This window comes from Bufo gargarizans, unplaced genomic scaffold (assembly GCF_014858855.1).
Source record: "Bufo gargarizans isolate SCDJY-AF-19 unplaced genomic scaffold, ASM1485885v1 original_scaffold_917_pilon, whole genome shotgun sequence".
NCBI classification, from domain to species: domain Eukaryota; kingdom Metazoa; phylum Chordata; class Amphibia; order Anura; family Bufonidae; genus Bufo; species Bufo gargarizans.
In genome coordinates, this window is record NW_025334755.1 from 96185 (window position 1) to 113019 (window position 16835).

The 16835-nt window shown below is 44.9% G+C and overlaps 1 protein-coding gene across 1 annotated transcript in view; it reads right to left on the bottom strand.

The window, feature by feature from the left end:
• Window positions 1-6444: 6444 nt before the first annotated feature.
• Window positions 6445-16835, bottom strand: part of LOC122924225 (poly [ADP-ribose] polymerase 2-like) — a 109591-nt gene continuing 99200 nt past the window's right edge. Inside the window, exons 10-19 of the mRNA XM_044275151.1 lie at window positions 16404-16506; window positions 15782-15944; window positions 15551-15689; window positions 15402-15465; window positions 14183-14317; window positions 13585-13709; window positions 11867-11966; window positions 10472-10570; window positions 7121-7245; window positions 6445-6962 (exon numbers count right to left, since the gene is read on the bottom strand). Of these exons, the coding sequence (XP_044131086.1) occupies window positions 6803-6962; window positions 7121-7245; window positions 10472-10570; window positions 11867-11966; window positions 13585-13709; window positions 14183-14317; window positions 15402-15465; window positions 15551-15689; window positions 15782-15944; window positions 16404-16506 (1213 nt within the window). The 3' untranslated portion in view covers window positions 6445-6802. The remainder of the gene's footprint in view (window positions 6963-7120; window positions 7246-10471; window positions 10571-11866; window positions 11967-13584; window positions 13710-14182; window positions 14318-15401; window positions 15466-15550; window positions 15690-15781; window positions 15945-16403; window positions 16507-16835) is intronic.

Here is a 16835-nt window from a genome sequence, read left to right on the forward strand (position 1 = left end):
AAAGTTGCTCAGACGGATCCATCCAGACTTTACATTGAAAGTCAATGGGGGACGGATCCGTTTGAAATTGAGCCATATTGTGTCAACTTCAAACGGATCCGTCCCCATTGAATTACATTGTAAGTCTGGACGGATCCGTTTGCCTACGCACGGCCAGGCGGACACCCGAACGATGCAAGCAGTGTTCGTGTGTCCGCCTGCTGAGGACAAACGGTGCCAGACTGATGCATTCTGAGCGGATCCGCATCCACTCAGAATGCATTAGGGCAGTACGGATGCGTTCGGGCCGCTTGTGAGAGCCTTCAAACGGAACTCACAAGCGGAGCCCCCAACGCTAGTGTGAAAGTAGCCTAAGCTGCCAGATATGTCTTGTGTTAGGTTATCAGCTAGGAAAATCAATGGATAGGGCAATCACCTCTCTCCCCCAAGACTCATCTGTCAGGGGACAGCCAATAGCTCCTCATACAGACTGTTGACTGAACCCGCTGTTCTCAACAGGTTCAGCCCATGGGGGCGTGGTCTGGCTGCCTAGGCGGATGGGTGTGTAGAGCCTGAGCTCCCGTGCCAGCACTGTCTAAAGCGACAAAAAGCGAACTCAGCATTCAACACTGAGACCCCACTGCACTTTCTAGAAGGGAGAAACACCCCCCAGTCATGACGGGGCGAAGAAAGAAGGCGGCTAAACAGCCTAAACTCACAAAATTTTACTTTTCTAGAGACGCCGGAGAAATCCAAGATGGCGCCGGAAATGACACGGTCCCTCCTGGTAAGCGCGCAGTGACTGCAGATGCGCCGCTGACTTCCCCTGCAACGAGCCTGCGGAGATCACTATCAGACTCGGCGCTTCATACCCAGCTGGGTCTGGGGGACGGAGAAACGGACGCAGGCGGGGGTCCAGACGAAGCCGCAAATCGGACCGAAGCATATGGCCAGGGTGGCAGAGTCCACTCACCCGGCGGGGCTTTGCGGGAACTCGCCTCGGGCCACCAGGACACTTCATGGTCACAGACCAGTTGGGGGACTGTTTCTACACCTCCGGGGGGGGCCACTAAGCCTGCCCAGACAACCCCAAATGATGAAGGGGAAGCGGCGCTGCAAGCGTTACCAGTGTCTAATACTGCCCTCACAGACACTGCCATGAGGGACATGCTGATCCTACAGAGACGCTCAATGTTGTTGGACATAAAGTCCATAATAGCTCCGATACGCTCAGACATTGCAGATTTGGGGGCCCGGACGGACCACCTGGAAAATAAATTTGGGGACTTTGCGGCTTCGCATAATGCGTTAATTGACGCGCACGCAGATCTGGAAGCAGAGGTGGAGAGCATTAAAGCCAAAATGGCCGACCTGGAAGACAGAAGCAGGCGAAATAATATCAAGCTGAGAGGGATCCCAGAGTCGGTGTCCCCCAAGGATATTCCTGATTTTGTGCGGTCTCTCCTGAAAGCGGTGTTACCGGACTGTCACGAGAGAGATCTGGAAATAGACAGAGCGCACCGTGTACCGCGCCCGCGCCACCTGGATGAATCGGTACCCCGAGATGTACTAGCTAGGGTGCATTTCTTCAAAATCAAAGAACAGCTGCTGGCGTCCGCGAGGAAAAACGGAGGCCTTCCTGCGCCTTTCCACAAGGTGCTCTTATATGCGGATCTGTCGGCGGCTACCCTGCGACTGAGAAGAGCCTTTTTACCAGTCACGGCGGTCCTTAGAAGCGCGGACATACCTTATAGGTGGGGTTTCCCGGTGCGCCTGCTGATTCATCATGGGGGAGAAATCCATGCTGTCAAGGCTTTGGAAGAGGGGCTGAAGCTACTGCAAAGATGGAACATTCCTGTCAACGCAGCTGAGGAAACTTCACACCAGGCCCCTGCTAAAGTCCGGAAAGACTGGTCGAGAGTTCGCTGAATACAGCTTCATTCAGGGCGAGTGTACCTTGCCGATCAGGTGCTGTACGTTAGTACAGGTTTGGTCATCCTTGCATGCCTTTTTGTCCTAGGTTGCAGACAGGACATTTGCCCTACACTTGGTAAGGAGTCTTATCAGGCTCTATATGTTTTATGTTGAGATGTTATTGCTGTCGTACCTCCTCTGTTTTGGGGGGCTGCAGATGTTTCGTATTAATGATTCGCCTGTATCTACGAGTGCTACCTTTGTCAGGAAGACGCGGACGTCCTCGCTGGGAGTCGTTCCGTGTTTGATCTCTATTTTATTACCTACTACTATGCAATTGCTGTTTATTCTGATATATAATGGTAATAACCTTTGCTAGTCTGAATGCCAATGGCTTAAACAGTCCTATGCGTAGGTCCCATCTGTGGAGGGAAGCTAAACTGTTGAAATGTGACATTTTGGGAATCCAGGAAACACACTTGCTTCAAAGTGATGCGTTTCGGTTGAAGCACCCGCTGTTCCCCCACATATTTCAATCACACTTTCATACTAAATCTAGGGGGGTCATGATAGCAGTTAAGAATACAGTTGCGTTTAAGCATATAGCGGACCATGCGGATCCTATGGGGAGATATGTTATACTGATATGTACACTGAACAACGTGTTGTTCACAATAGTAGCATTATATGCACCCAATAAGGGTCAATTGCATTTCCTCCACAAGGTTTTGAAGGTGGTTAAAAAAAGGCAACAGGGAAAAGTGGTGGTTTGTGGGGACTTCAACTTGACCTCAGACCCTATGGTTGACACCTCCTCGCCCACGACAAGGGCCACCCCCTCCCTAGCAGATACTCTCTGGAGAGAAGAACTTTATGATGTCTGGCGTATACACCATCCGTCCGCCAGGGACTACTCATTCCACTCGGGAGTTCACAATATGTACTCCAGATTGGACATGTTTCTGGTGGATAGAGCACTTCTCCCACACGCACAAGCCTCCTCCCTAGAAACTATCAAATGGTCAGACCACGCGGCTATAACTCTGGCAATTTCAGAAAAGGTTAGCTCCCCTCAAACATATATGTGGAGAAGTAGTCCATTCCTATTAGCTGATCCCCAATATAGGTCCAAAATAGAAGCAGATGTGAAGGAGTTTTTCCAACTAAATGATCCCTCGCAAACGGATCCCGTAACTCTGTGGAACGCCCATAAGGCATTCGTTAGGGGATCCTTTATACAGCAGGGGGCGATTAGGAAAAAACGCATGGAAGCCAAAATGACAGACATATTAGCCAGATTGCGACTTGTGGAAACTAACAACAAAGCGAGACCTTCTCCACTTCTGGCTGAGGAAATAAGAGGCCTCAGACAGGAGTTGAGAGGATATATGCTTTCCACCTTTGAAAAAATGCACAGAAAATCGAAGGCGTCCTATTACTCACAAGATAATAAGGCGGGGAAGTTGTTGGCCTCGCGTTTTAAGGCCCGGTGTACTAAAAGTAGAATACCTCATATTATTCATCCACATACGCAGGAGAAGATCTATTCCCCAATAGATATTGCCAATGGCTTTAAGGCGTACTATGCTGATTTGTACAACTTGCGTAATACCCAACCTACGCCAGGTGAGATCAATGCTCAAGTTAACCAATATCTTAGGTCCCTGGAGTTGCCCACATTGGATAGCTCCCAGCTTCTAGGTCTTAATTCTCCGATTGAGGCCGGGGAGGTGGAAGCAGTGATCACGTCCCTTCCAAGGGACAAAGCACCTGGCCCTGATGGCTTTGCAAGTCACTATTATAAGGAACTAAAACAGATCATTAGCCCCTTTCTAAAAGAGTTCTGTCAGTCGGCTATGAACCGAGGTTCCCTGCCAGCAGAGAATCTGCAAGCTCTAATAATAACTCTCCCCAAGCCAGGCAAAGAACCGGACAGGCCCCAAAATTTTAGGCCAATTTCCCTGCTGAACCAGGATGTAAAGATCTATGCGAAACTACTGGCCACTCGTTTAGCTAAAATTCTCCCAGCACTCATCCATGTGGACCAAGCGGGATTCGTCCCGACCAGGCAGACTTATTACAACACAAGACGCCTCCTAGGTATTTTGCACCACGTCCAGAAATATAAGATCCCTACATTGGCTCTTGCTCTCGATGCGGAGAAGGCCTTTGATGGGTTACGCTGGGCCTTTGCCTTTTCAGTACTGGAAACTATGGGGATAACAGGACACATACTCACGGCCATTAAGGCACTTTATAGCAATCCTACGGCTAGGACGTATGTGAATGGTGCCTTATCAGATATATTTGAGCTCACAAACGGGACACGTCAGGGGTGCCCCCTCTCGCCCCTTATATTTATAATAGCCATGGAGCCATTAGCTCAGGCGATAAGAAGGGACCACGACATAACAGGGGTTACTATAGGTGGGTGCTCTCATGTCATATCCCTGTATGCAGATGACGTCTGCTTGACCCTAACCAACCCTCTAGTGTCTCTAAAGGAAGAAATGGCTCAAATTTCCCAATATGGGGTCCTTTCATATTACCACTTGAATGCTTCCAAAACGCAGGCCTTGCCTTTTAATATGCCGGGTCACCAGGTAGGAGCTTTGCACAACTTATGGAAGTTCGACTGGAGATTGGATAGCATTAAGTACCTAGGAGTAAATGTGTCCTCATCCCAAAGCCTGCTGTATGCCCAGAATTATGAGGCTTTGTTGCAATCCACGGAGAAGGAACTCTCAGACTTTGCCAGGTATGACACCTCGTGGCTGGGGAAGATTGCCACGTTCAAAATGTTTGTCCTGCCCAAGTTCTTATACTTGTACCGCACCCTACCAATTTCCATCCCTGATAAGTTTTTCTCTAAAGCACACTCACTGTTATCTAAATATATATGGAACAAAAAGCACCCTAGGATAGCTCGAGAAATAATGATAAGGGAACGCAATAGGGGGGCCTAGCACTACCTGATTTGAAAATGTATTATATTACTTCGCTTGTCTCCATGTTAAAGGGGTGGACAAAACCTTCTCAAGATCTACCGTGGGTCCAGCTCGAGGCTTCCCAGGCTGCTCCGTATTCCTTGGAGGGTCTGTTAAGCTTGCCATTTTGGACAATACCCACTCCCACACAGTTAGGCCCGGTGGTGTCAGCATCTTTGAAGGCGTGGTCCAGATATCACGTCCTAGCAGACGCAGATAGTCCCCCTACAATTGCTTCTCTCCCTTTTCAACTATTCGCGCATTGCTTCCCCAAACAGATCTGTCGCTTTGGGCGTCAGCGGGTATACTGACTGTAGGAGACTTATTGGTGCAAGAGGTGTTACAACCATTTCAGTGGATCAGGGACAAGTTCTCCATTCCTAACCAGGAGTTTTTCAAGTATCTCCAGCTTCGTCACTTTCTGCAGGGCCTGCGGCCATCCGGAGTAAAAATGGACAGATTGGCAAGGTTGTATCTTACCAGTGGTCTGAAAGGCCTGAAATCCCTTTATAACACCATTCTTCAATCAGAGTCCTTTAAACGTTCGCATTTGATGGTGGCGTGGGAGAAGGACATGAATCTGTCTATTTCTGAAACGGAATGGCTGCAGGCCCTCAGAATGATACACAAACATTTAAAGTGCGTATCTCATGTGGAATCTGCTATTAAGACAGTTCTACGGTGGTATTATACCCCGGATAAACTAGCAATAATGTATGACTCGGTCTCAGACAGATGTTGGAGAGGCTGCGGAGGTAGAGGTACTTTATACCACATTTTGTGGCAATTCCCTGAGATACAAACATATTGGTCGCAATGTAAAGAGTTATTGGCCGAAATTATACCACGAGGAGTGGTTTGGTCGCCACAAATGGTCTTACTATTGATAGGTCTTGACGCTTTACCGGTCCGCTTAAGGGCCATTCACTGTATCTTCTGTGTAACAGCGAAGCTACTATTGTTACGTAAGTGGAAGACCCAAGATATACCAGATATCGCTGAATTGACAGCTGCAATTAACACTTCATATACGTATGAGAGAATTATAGCTATGGGAGGAGCGGGGTATAGTAAATTCCTCCAAAATTGGAAACCGTGGTCAGATTCTAGTTACAGTGTCCAATTTTAGCATTCCGGATGAGATATAGGGAGGCCCCATTGAAAGCAGACGAGCCTGCAACTGTCTTGGGCTGGGAAAGGATTCGTTGGCAGTTAGGAAGGTTGGCCACTGGCTTCGGAAATAGTAGACTTAGGTAGCCACTTACTCCTAATCAATGATAACTTCGCTGATAACAGGCATTTATTGTATTAGTTTGATGCATTATATTGTTTGCCAATCGGGAATGCCCGAGGCTTTTATGTTCCTTTATACCTTGATAAACTTAATAAAAATTATTGAATCAAACAGGTTCAGCCCATATTACTGAAATGTGTATGGTGGCCTTAGGAAATAGAATACACTGGATATCCTCTGGCACACACACATTTTAATACAGGACTGCACTGGATCAAAGAAAAGGACAATCTCATGTTAAGTACTACTGGTATTTTTATTTTTTTTAAGTAACGTACACAAAGACGACATTATAATTTTATTACTCAGTTACAAGAAGATCTATATAACAGTGATCTTCCATTTCAAGGTTAAAAAGATAAAGGTTCATTAATAGTCAATGAGATCTAACGAGAAGTACACTACTGGAATTTAGAAGGCAAAGTTTCTATACTCTACTTTCGAAGTAGAACAGGATTACTGATAATGATGGGCAACAAGGTAAACATAGGCTTTATCTTCTAGCAAGGCTTTTAACTATTTAAGTACATATGCTCACTACCATCCTTCCCAGTTACTCATGCAGTAGTATTGACAGAATGTGCCTAAAATCACAACTTTACTGCTCCACTCTTCTAAAGCTACTCAGTTACCACAATGAATCATAGTTGAAACGGACTTGCAGCAAATACTTCATCCGGACCTGACGGTTGTCGTACACAATGTACTCATTGTAATTTAGTGTGTAGCCATCGCTATTATTCAGACCTGTGTCTATGAGAGGGCCCATGGGGACCACGGATTCTTCACTGTAAAAAAGAAGCAAAAGCAGAAATGAGCTCTGGAGGAGAATAAGGAGATGACACAATTTTTGTGTAAATTTCCGCATGTAAACAGGAGTTGGTGGCTGGTTTCATGCACCATCTGACAACTGATAAATATTCCCCTATATGTGTACTGTACTTACTGTTTAATGCTCTTTTGGGGGTCTGGAATGCTACGGCCTACGCCTTTGGTGCAGTGTTTGCCTTTTAGTTTCTTTTGAGCATCATAATCTGCAGCAAGAAGTTCATTACATTCACCAAGTGCGACCTGATAGAGACAGAAATGTGGTCAGTACAAAAGAATACAATAATTACCACCCAGAGGTATAGAACAGAATAGAAATAATGACCATTTTACATGTGCAGCTTTTCAGTATTCTAGCTACAAGTTTAATTAGTAAGGTCCCACCCAAAGTAAGCCTTTTCTGTCAAACAGATGTGTCAGAAAATGCCACCAGGGAAGATCCTTAAAGGGGTTGTCCGGGTTCAGAGCTGAACCCGGACATCCCTCCATTTTCACCCCGGCAGCCCCCCTGACTTGAGCATCGGAGCAGTTCATGCTCTGATGCTCTCCTTTGCCCTGCGCTAAATTGCGCAGGGCAAAGGTATTTTTAGGGGTTCTAGTAACGTACCGGGGCTCTCCATGGGGCTGACAGGAACCCCGGTGATGTCACCGGCACTGATGGGCGGGATTTAGCTCTGCCCTAGCCAGTAAAACAGCTAGGGCAGAGCTAAAGCCCGCCCCTCAGAGCCGGTGCCGTCACCGAACACACTGCCGGGCGGAAGTTACCACCCAGCAGTGTGTTATTGGAAACAAAAGAGCCCATGCCCTGCGCAGGGCAAGGGAGCGCATCGGAGCATGAGATGCTCCGATGCTAGCCTCTGGGGGGCTGTCTGGGTGAAAATAAGGGTATGTCCGGGTTCAGCTCTGAAACTGGACAACCCCTTTAATGCTGAAACTCAGTTGGAAATTTTCATTGAATTTTGTGATGCCCTGACTAGAATATGATGAGATTTCTTACGAACTCTTTAAAGAGTGATGTGGACTATGTTTTAGGAGAATTTGACTAGTTTTTTTTTTTTACATTGCCCTGTGCTGTAATAAACTGTATGTCACACAGATCTGCTCTTAGTTGTGGACAGGCAAAGCAGAATCCCTGAATTCACATAATCTTCCATCTACTCAAGAGGATTAATACAGATAATGCACAGTAGCATCCTTTAATAAATATACAGCACAATGCTCACTAATGCTGGTGTAAATGTTGGAATAATATGTTGCAGTGAGCGGTCTGCATACAGGTTTGAAACTGGCTTTCATAGAACATAATAAAGCAATATGACAGGGCGATGTCCAAGAACAGATTGTTATAAAAAAATAATTATTTTACGCAAATACAAGTGGTGGTGCTGCCCAGGAAAACCAGACTCCCCACAGACAAAGCACAGCATGCAGCACTTACTGTCACAATGAAGGAAACTTCAATGGTAGAGGCTTTTGGCTGTCATTTGGATCTGTCTAATCAAGCTAGCCTTATAAACTGAAATCAGTCACCTCTTGGCCAAGCACTAATCAAAACCCAGGCCTATCAGGACAATTCTCTCCCTTGTCCACACAGCACAAGTGGTGCGGCGGCCGAATGTTGCTGCCACTGTTCCACTTTCTCACTCATGTGATCCTGCAGCACAGACCTGTTGTCTCCCCTCCTACCCACGTCCGAGCCCAGTCAGCAGTCAACATTCCAGGAGTGTTCAAATGGATCGTTCTCAACCAAAAACGGATCAATCCAAGAGAATGGACCCCTCATCTCAAAGACTTCAGAAGCAGTGTTTTAGATGGGGTCAATCAGACATGGATATTAGCCTCAAGACCAGAACAGGAATCAAACTCTAGATCCGCTAGTATCCACGGTAGAAACCCGGGTCAGTCCAAGTCATTAGTACCACTTCATCCTCCATCCTATATTAGATACTAAAGAACATCAAGCCTGAAGGCGTCCAGTGTTTCTTCTTGTTCCTGGTGAGCTAACCATATCTAAAAGGTGAAATCCTCCTGGCATCCTCTTCTTATTAAAGACCCTTTTCATAGGGCTCCAATTTTCACCCAGGTTAAAGGGGTTCTCCGAGACTCCTTATACTTAGGGTAGGTCATCAGTATTTGATCGTGGGGGTCCAACACTCGGGACTCCTGCCAATCAGCTGTTTGAGATGGCAGAAATGCTCGCATTAGTGCTGCGGCCTTCTCTCAATTTTTCCTAGGTCAGTAAAGACACGTTCATCGGTCACATGGCCTAGGCGCAGCTCAGCCCCATAGACGTAAATAGGGCTGAGCACGATACCAAGCACAGCCAATCATAGAAGAACCAATACCTTCTCAAACAGCTGATTGGTGGGGGTCCCGGGTGTCAAACCACTCATCAGTATCAAAGTCTTGGAAAACCCCTTTAAGCAACTCATCATTGTGGAAGCTGTTGTATTAAGAGGGCGTACATTTTTTCTGCGCAATTGATCCAAACTATCGTTAAGGCCAAATTCCAAAAACATTAAAGTATTTTTTTTCCACTGGTGCAAAGCGAGACAGTTCCATCAGTTGCTCTTTTCTGGTCTGGATCTGGACCTTGATTTTAGTTTCCTAAAGGGTCAGGTCAGCTTTTATTCGGTCCTTTTTCAGTGCCTTTTGGTCACCAATTTAGCTATCAATACTGTACCTTACAATAGGCATGGCTCATATTATGCCTTTCTTCTGTCAGCCTACTCCTCATGGGACCTTACCATTATCTTGCTACTTGCTGTCTATTCTGTTTGAACCACTGAACAATTGTCCCTCTACTTCCTTTCTTGGAAGGTAGTTAGCCTTTTGATGGCAATCCCCTCCATCACCTTGTAACCAAATTGGCATCCCTTTCCTGTAGCTGTTCATTCTGATGATTCTCATATCAATACCTCTTGCTAGAGTGTCAGTCAGGGAAGGTCTAGAATCAGTGTGTCACTAATAGGTATCAACTAAAGCTGCTGGAAGCTGTGCACTAGTTTTCATTTTATGCCAATACTTGATTACCCATGGTGGTGTAAAGCCGGTCATACACATTACATAAATTGTTGGCTGTCAAACATCTAATGTGTATGGAGAGGTATCCTGACTGTCCCCTGATTGCAGATTTAGGGAGTGGGATGATGAAGGATGAAGTAGTTGAATTTCATCTGCCTGATTTTTTTTCACTTAGGGAGATAAGCTGCTGCCAGAGGAGTCAAGCAGAGGCTTTGTCCCATCTACCTGTTCAGGACAGATGCCATGGTGGACATTAGTATGAGGTGGGTGGGGTGGTAGAGACAGCTAACATGTATGGCTGGACTAAGATTTAGAGGACTTGGATCAATACTAAATTCTCGCCAAATCCACCTAACGTTAGACAAGATCCATCATGTAAATTGAAATGTATACATAAAAACACAGTTCTACCCCAAACAAGTATCCACATAACAGTTGCCATTACCTCTGATAGCAGAATAATTCCCACATTCTTATCACGAGTTGTGAAGCAATAATTTGCACTCTTTGAGGAGACATCAGCAAAATATATTCCTTTTCCAAACTAGAGAGAAATTGCATATATTATAAAACAATACCCTGGCAATTCCGGAGGTTAGTCGCTTTATTTCACTGAATCATAACAAAGTAAGAAAGCGTCAGATGGAAAAAGTAGAGTGCAAGCACTGGCACTAACCATTGTAAAGCAGAGAGATTATGTAATGGACTTCTACAACTCCCTTAAAGGGAGTCTGTCATCAAGGTTTCACCTTTTTAACCCTTCCCATAGCTTTCTAGCAGCCTTACAGTTAATTAAAACATTACCTTTATGAGCAATTCTGGACTTATAAAACCGGCAAAAAACAACTTAGTAGCATATGCAAATGAGGGCTCGCAAGTGCCCAGGGGTGCCGTTACCCTCGTAGGTGCCCAGCTATCTCAGCCTTAATTGTCGCTTCCCGCCGCCCATCCTTTCCCTCTGACGGCCCATCTACTTACTTCTTGTTTCGCCGAGATTGCTCCAGGATTGCTCATAAAGGTAATGTTTTTATTAACTGTAAGGCTGCTAGAAAACTTTGGGAAGGGTTAAAAAGGTGAAACTTTGATGACAGACTCCCTTTAAAGGGATTTTCCCATCACAGAAAAAATCGCTAGGATATGCCCCCATTGTCTGATAGATGCAGATCCCACCTCTTGGACCCACACCCACCACGAGAACAGGGCCTGCAAAGTTGTGGAGGGCGCACTGTGAATGCGCAGCTGCCCTCCATTCATTTCTATGGGGCTATTTCTGTTAGCCGCATAGAAATGAATGCGAGCGGTGACCACGCAAGCACGGTGCGCTCCCATTCACTTGTATGGGGAGAGCGCTTGGCAGTGGACAGACCTCGGAAGACCAGGGGTCCTCTAGCCACCGCTCTCCCTGCTCCGTTCTCGGTGTAGGTGCGATATGCCCCCATTGTCTGTGATAGAAATACCCCATTAAACATTTATCTCAAACACAAACAGGCATCAAAACTGCCTTATACTATTACCTATGCCAGCTTTAAATCCCTGTTTTTTTAATCATAATTGTATACCGCAGGTATTTCATACTGACATATAATGTAGCTTTTGGTATTCTTATTCTAGTTATGTGTGCCAAATAGACTGCAGTTGTAGCATACTGTAGGGTCTTTTTTCCACCCTCTTCTAACAGAATTTGTTAATGATTAAACCATGTAAATAAGTAATACATAAAATACCACAAGCTACTCTAAAAGACTCATGGCACACATGTGATAAGACTACTATGGAGCTTAACGGGGTGCAACATTGGAGGGCGGTAATAATGCACCAAATCCTGCAGAATGTTACATACCATGTACCCAGTTATTGGAGCCTCTTTAGGAGCAACGCGGAGGCCCTGGCTAAGTATGCCAACCCAGTTAGACAAACGAGATCCATGCCACAAAAGCATCCTGTGGAAGTAATGTAGATGGTTATATTCATTAACAAAGTATATGAACAAAAATCTCACATTTTCTGCAACGTTAAAGGGCTCCAATGACTGGCTGTGACCAAAAGCCAAAATCTCATTTACACCTCATAATAGGAGTGAGAGGGGAATCTATCACCTAGAGCAGCAGTACCCAACCGCCGGGCCGCGGCCCAGGACCGGGCCCTGGAGGATGGTTTGCCGGGCCGCGGTGATCAGGGCAGTCTTTAACGCTGTACTAATGAAGCGCTTCCATTATGGAAGCGCTTCATTAGTACAGAAGAACCAGGAAGCGGTGAAGGATCTGTACTCACCACTTCCTGGTCCACGGCTCGGCTATCGGCTGTGCACAGCGTGAGGTCTCTCTGTGACCTCACACTGTGCGCCAGTATACACAGCCAGCTGACAGCTTATGGCTGACATGAGGGGCTAATGGGGGGCTTATGGCTGACATGAGGGGCTAATGGCTGACATGAGGGGCTAATGGCTGACATGAGGGGCTTATGGCTGACATGAGGGGCTAATAGGGGGCTTATGGCTGACATGAGGGGATAATAAGGGGCTTATGGATGACATTGGGGGGCTAATAAGGGGCTTATGGATGACATTGGGGGGATTTATGGCTGACATTGGGGCCTGATAGATGGCTAAAGGTTTGGGGGTTTATCTGAGCCATTGGGGGTCTGATCTAAGGTCTGATTAACATTGGGGGTCTGATTGCTGGTCTGACTTGAGGTGTAATGAAAAATATTTTTTTCTTATTGTTCTCCTCTAAAACTAGGTACATCTTATAGGGCGAAAAATACGGTACAGTGCAGCAGAGACCATAGTCAGTTTATATAGTCGTTATATAGTGTTATATATTTTAATATGCACCTTGTGCTTTGTTATGCGCGTGAATCAGTCAGCCCGCCCACCCCCTAAGCCCTGCCCCATAAGTTTAGGGGGTCTGATGGGGGCTAGATCTGAGGCTGGGGGGTCTGATGGGGGCTGATCTGAGGCTGGGGGGTCTGATGGGGGGCTGATCTGAGGCTGGGGGGTCTGATGGGGGCTAGATCTGAGGATGGGGGTGTCTGATCTGAGGCTAATGGATGGTGGGGAGGGTCTGATCTGAGCTGATCTAAGGCTGGGGGGTCTGATGGGGGCTGATCTGAGGTTGGGGGGTCTGATGGGGGCTGATCTGAGGCTGGGGGGTCTGATGGGGGCTGATCTGGGGCTGGGGGTCTGATCTGAGGCTGGGAGGTCTGATGGGGGCTGATCTGAGGCTGGAGGGGTCTGATCTGAGGCTGATGGAGACTTGGGGGGTCTGATCTGGGGCTGATGGAGACTTGGGGGGTCTGATCTGGGGCTGATGGAGACTTGGGGGGGGGGTCTGATCTGGGGCTGATGGAGACTTGGGGGGTCTGATCTGAGGCTGATGGAGACTTGGGGGGTCTGATCTGAGGCAGTCTTTTCCCACAAAAATATATATCAATCTGCTCAGCAACTCCTGCTCTATAATATGTTATCTGCAGCTCAGACACCAGTTCAACCTGACAGGTTCCCTTTAAAAGGTTAATTGGATATAATTCTCTTTAAACCATTAGTAGTACAGAACAGACCTGTTGGGTAGATCTTCTCGAAAGCGGTCTTCAGTCTCTTTCTGTACACAGAAAACATTCAAGAGTGTCATGGTGTAGTCATTGTGGGTTGGACCATGGGTGCTTTGCAAGTAACGCTCAATAAGCTATTGAGAAATAATGGAAAAGGTCAGTCATCCAGCACCGATCGCAAGAACCAAAGTGGGTATAACAAAATTTACAAGGGTAAATACACAGCTTATTTATTATATAACAATAAGTTTGGACACCTTCAAACATACTTTATGCAAGAATACTTCATGGTTTACAAGATATCTGCTTTTATTCAGTGAACAGTAACCTTAACTGTGTATTTCCAGAGGCCGAAGATCCTGGCCACGTGATGGCTATTAGGGCCACAGCGCAATTATAAAAGCTAGGTTTTGTTGAATATTTACATCGAATTATTGCAAGCAGAAAACATTGAAAAATTGAATCTAGAAAATCATAGAACTGAGCATTCTAACATAAATAACCTGCCTGTAGTACATTTAGGCTTTTTTCATTTCCATTTCATTTAGCTTCATCCTTTTACATGCTACAGTTTATTTCTTATTTTTGTTTAACAGTCGACTTTTACCTGAAATTCACTTGACTTTTTGTCTAAAGGCTCCAAATTGCAGTGTAACTGTCTGTACTGTCTGTCCACTGGATGCTCGTGGGACCGGAGATCTAAACTGGCTAACTTTACAGCAATCTGTATATCGCCCAAAGCCTAGAAACATAAAGGGGTTCAAATTACGGTATTTTAATGATAATTAGACACAGCTATAATGACCTTTACAGCTATTGTTAGGGTCCGATCTAATAATAATTAATAAACAATTAAAGCGGTTTTCCAGGATGTGGATAGTGATGACCTACCCTGAGAATATAAGATGGTGGGGTCTGACATCTAGCACCTTCACTGATTCTGTTTAGGCGCAAGCACTGGAAACTACATAGTGTGTGGAGCTGTAAGCAGACGTCTCTGTACGGCAGCTCAGCTTCTATTCAAGCAGAAAGCTACACAGTTGATGAAGCCTTCTGCCCCTGCTCCTTACACTGTATAGATTTTGCAATGGCGGCATACAGAAACGACTGATGGGTGGGGTTGCCGAACACCCACCGATCTGATATTGATCACCTATCCTTAAGATAGGTCATAAATCTCTGCAGCACATCTCAGTAGAATAAGAAAGGCTTGATGCTGGGAAAAAGTAGAGCCAATCATGTAGAACTTATTTTATACTGACTTTGTGATCTGACTCTACGCTCCAGTATGCAGTTACATAAGGGCAACGTGCCCATATCTATGTAATAGTTAGTTTGTATTACCAAATACTGTGCTAGGTAAAGTGCTATAGAAAATGATACTTATTTACCCATGATAATCCTTAATAAATGCCCTTTAATGTCTGTGAAAAATGGATGACAACCTCTATAGGTATGGCTGTAGCAGACATTAACGCAGCCCTCCAGTTCAAGCAAAACTAATATTAACTGGAGAATAAGCAGAACACTTGCCTGACGACTAATGGAAACACAGTCTGGTAATCTGAAAATGGCAGAATATTAGAATATTTAAGGGGGCTGGCTCATCATGACAATCTCTGTCATTATGCTGTACTAGGACATCGAACAGGACAGACCCCACTTGGTTCCTCCACTAGAAGCCAGAGTGGAATAGTTACCATGTAAAACAACAGCCACTACAGGAAATATCTGGTTTGCTAGCGTTTTCCCCAACAAAGTCAACTATTATTACTTTTATAGAAAGGGAAAACTGATGTGATATAGGGATGTGCTCCAACTCTTACCTCAAGAAGACGCACTTTCAAGACTAGTTCTTGTACTGTCCTTATCAGAGGTGGTGTCTTGAGCCTACACATAAGCAACACATGTCAATTTAGTTGCTACGACATAAAGACACGTACTGTATGAACATGACGTAAAGTAAAATACTAACCCAAAGTCATGAGGAATCCGGGTGTAAAACTCATTGCAAGCCTCCACAAGTTCCTTGCCAAATTTTTGTTTCTTGATACAGTTCTCTATACGCTGGAGGGAACTATACCCAGCCCGGATCTGCTCCACAGTTAGCTTTCCTAGACAAGAACCCAAAGATTTGTCAGCTTGAACATTTTTTCTTAGGAAACTAAACGTTCATTTTATAGAAAATCTGAACATGCTGTCTCACCAAGAGGAGCTTTCTTAGTGTCATACTTCATCTCCAGCACAGTTTCCTCCATGTTCTGCAAATTACAGATGAGCTTTAACAATTCCTGAACTGAATTATCTAGCTTGGACTCCACTTTAGGAACTATAGCTGGCTTATCCACCTCCACAATATTTTCTTCCTCCTATGGGAAAGACAGACATAGTGAGCTTTATCTAAATAACCTCAAAACAGAACAAACTGTGTGACAGCAAAAATATGAAATGCACAGTAAGTAGCATATAGTAAAGTAGCTTTGTAAGGACTGTACACGCACATGCATGCTTCTGTTGCACATCCTTAGCCTAAAATATTCTACACCCTTTTCACATGACACATAATAGCATTAGGGGAAAGAATCTTCAACTTGGCATAATATAGAAGTCATGTAATAGTAGGACTTCATTTATAGATACAAAGTTTTACAACTAGGCATTAAAGAAAAAAAATCTAGTAAAGTGATGTGACCACTCCCAACGATTTCCATAAAGGGTCCATGTTTCTCTAGATGTCCTGCACTAGGCACGACACAGCTTTTCCCTGAGGTGTTTACCAAAATTTATATCCTTATTAAAGCTTTTTGTTAGCTGAAGGTTTCACTTACCTTTATGGTTGAGTTATAATCCAGACGCAGAAAATCATATTTACCAGGTACCTTTTCAAAATCATCGCGTTCAGTCCAAAGATTTTTTGTCTTATCAAAAAACCTGGAAAAATACAACAAGGAGCGGAAAAGTAAGGTTACTGCCACCAAGCAATAAAAATTATTTCGATGGAAACTGAGCTGACCAGACAGATCTGAGGCTTTGCATGAACCAGAAAATGTCCACCTTGAAAATCAATTTCGAACTGATATATAAATATGATCTTCAGAAAAACTTGAGCAACATTGTAAATATATTGTATTACATATCTATAAACTATATTATAGTCCTGAGCAGTATTCACAATTCTGCTAGTTTCCAATGGAAATAGATAAAAAGCTTGTTATCAGACACAACCTTTTTAACCTTTTCACTGCCAGTGTATTTTACAC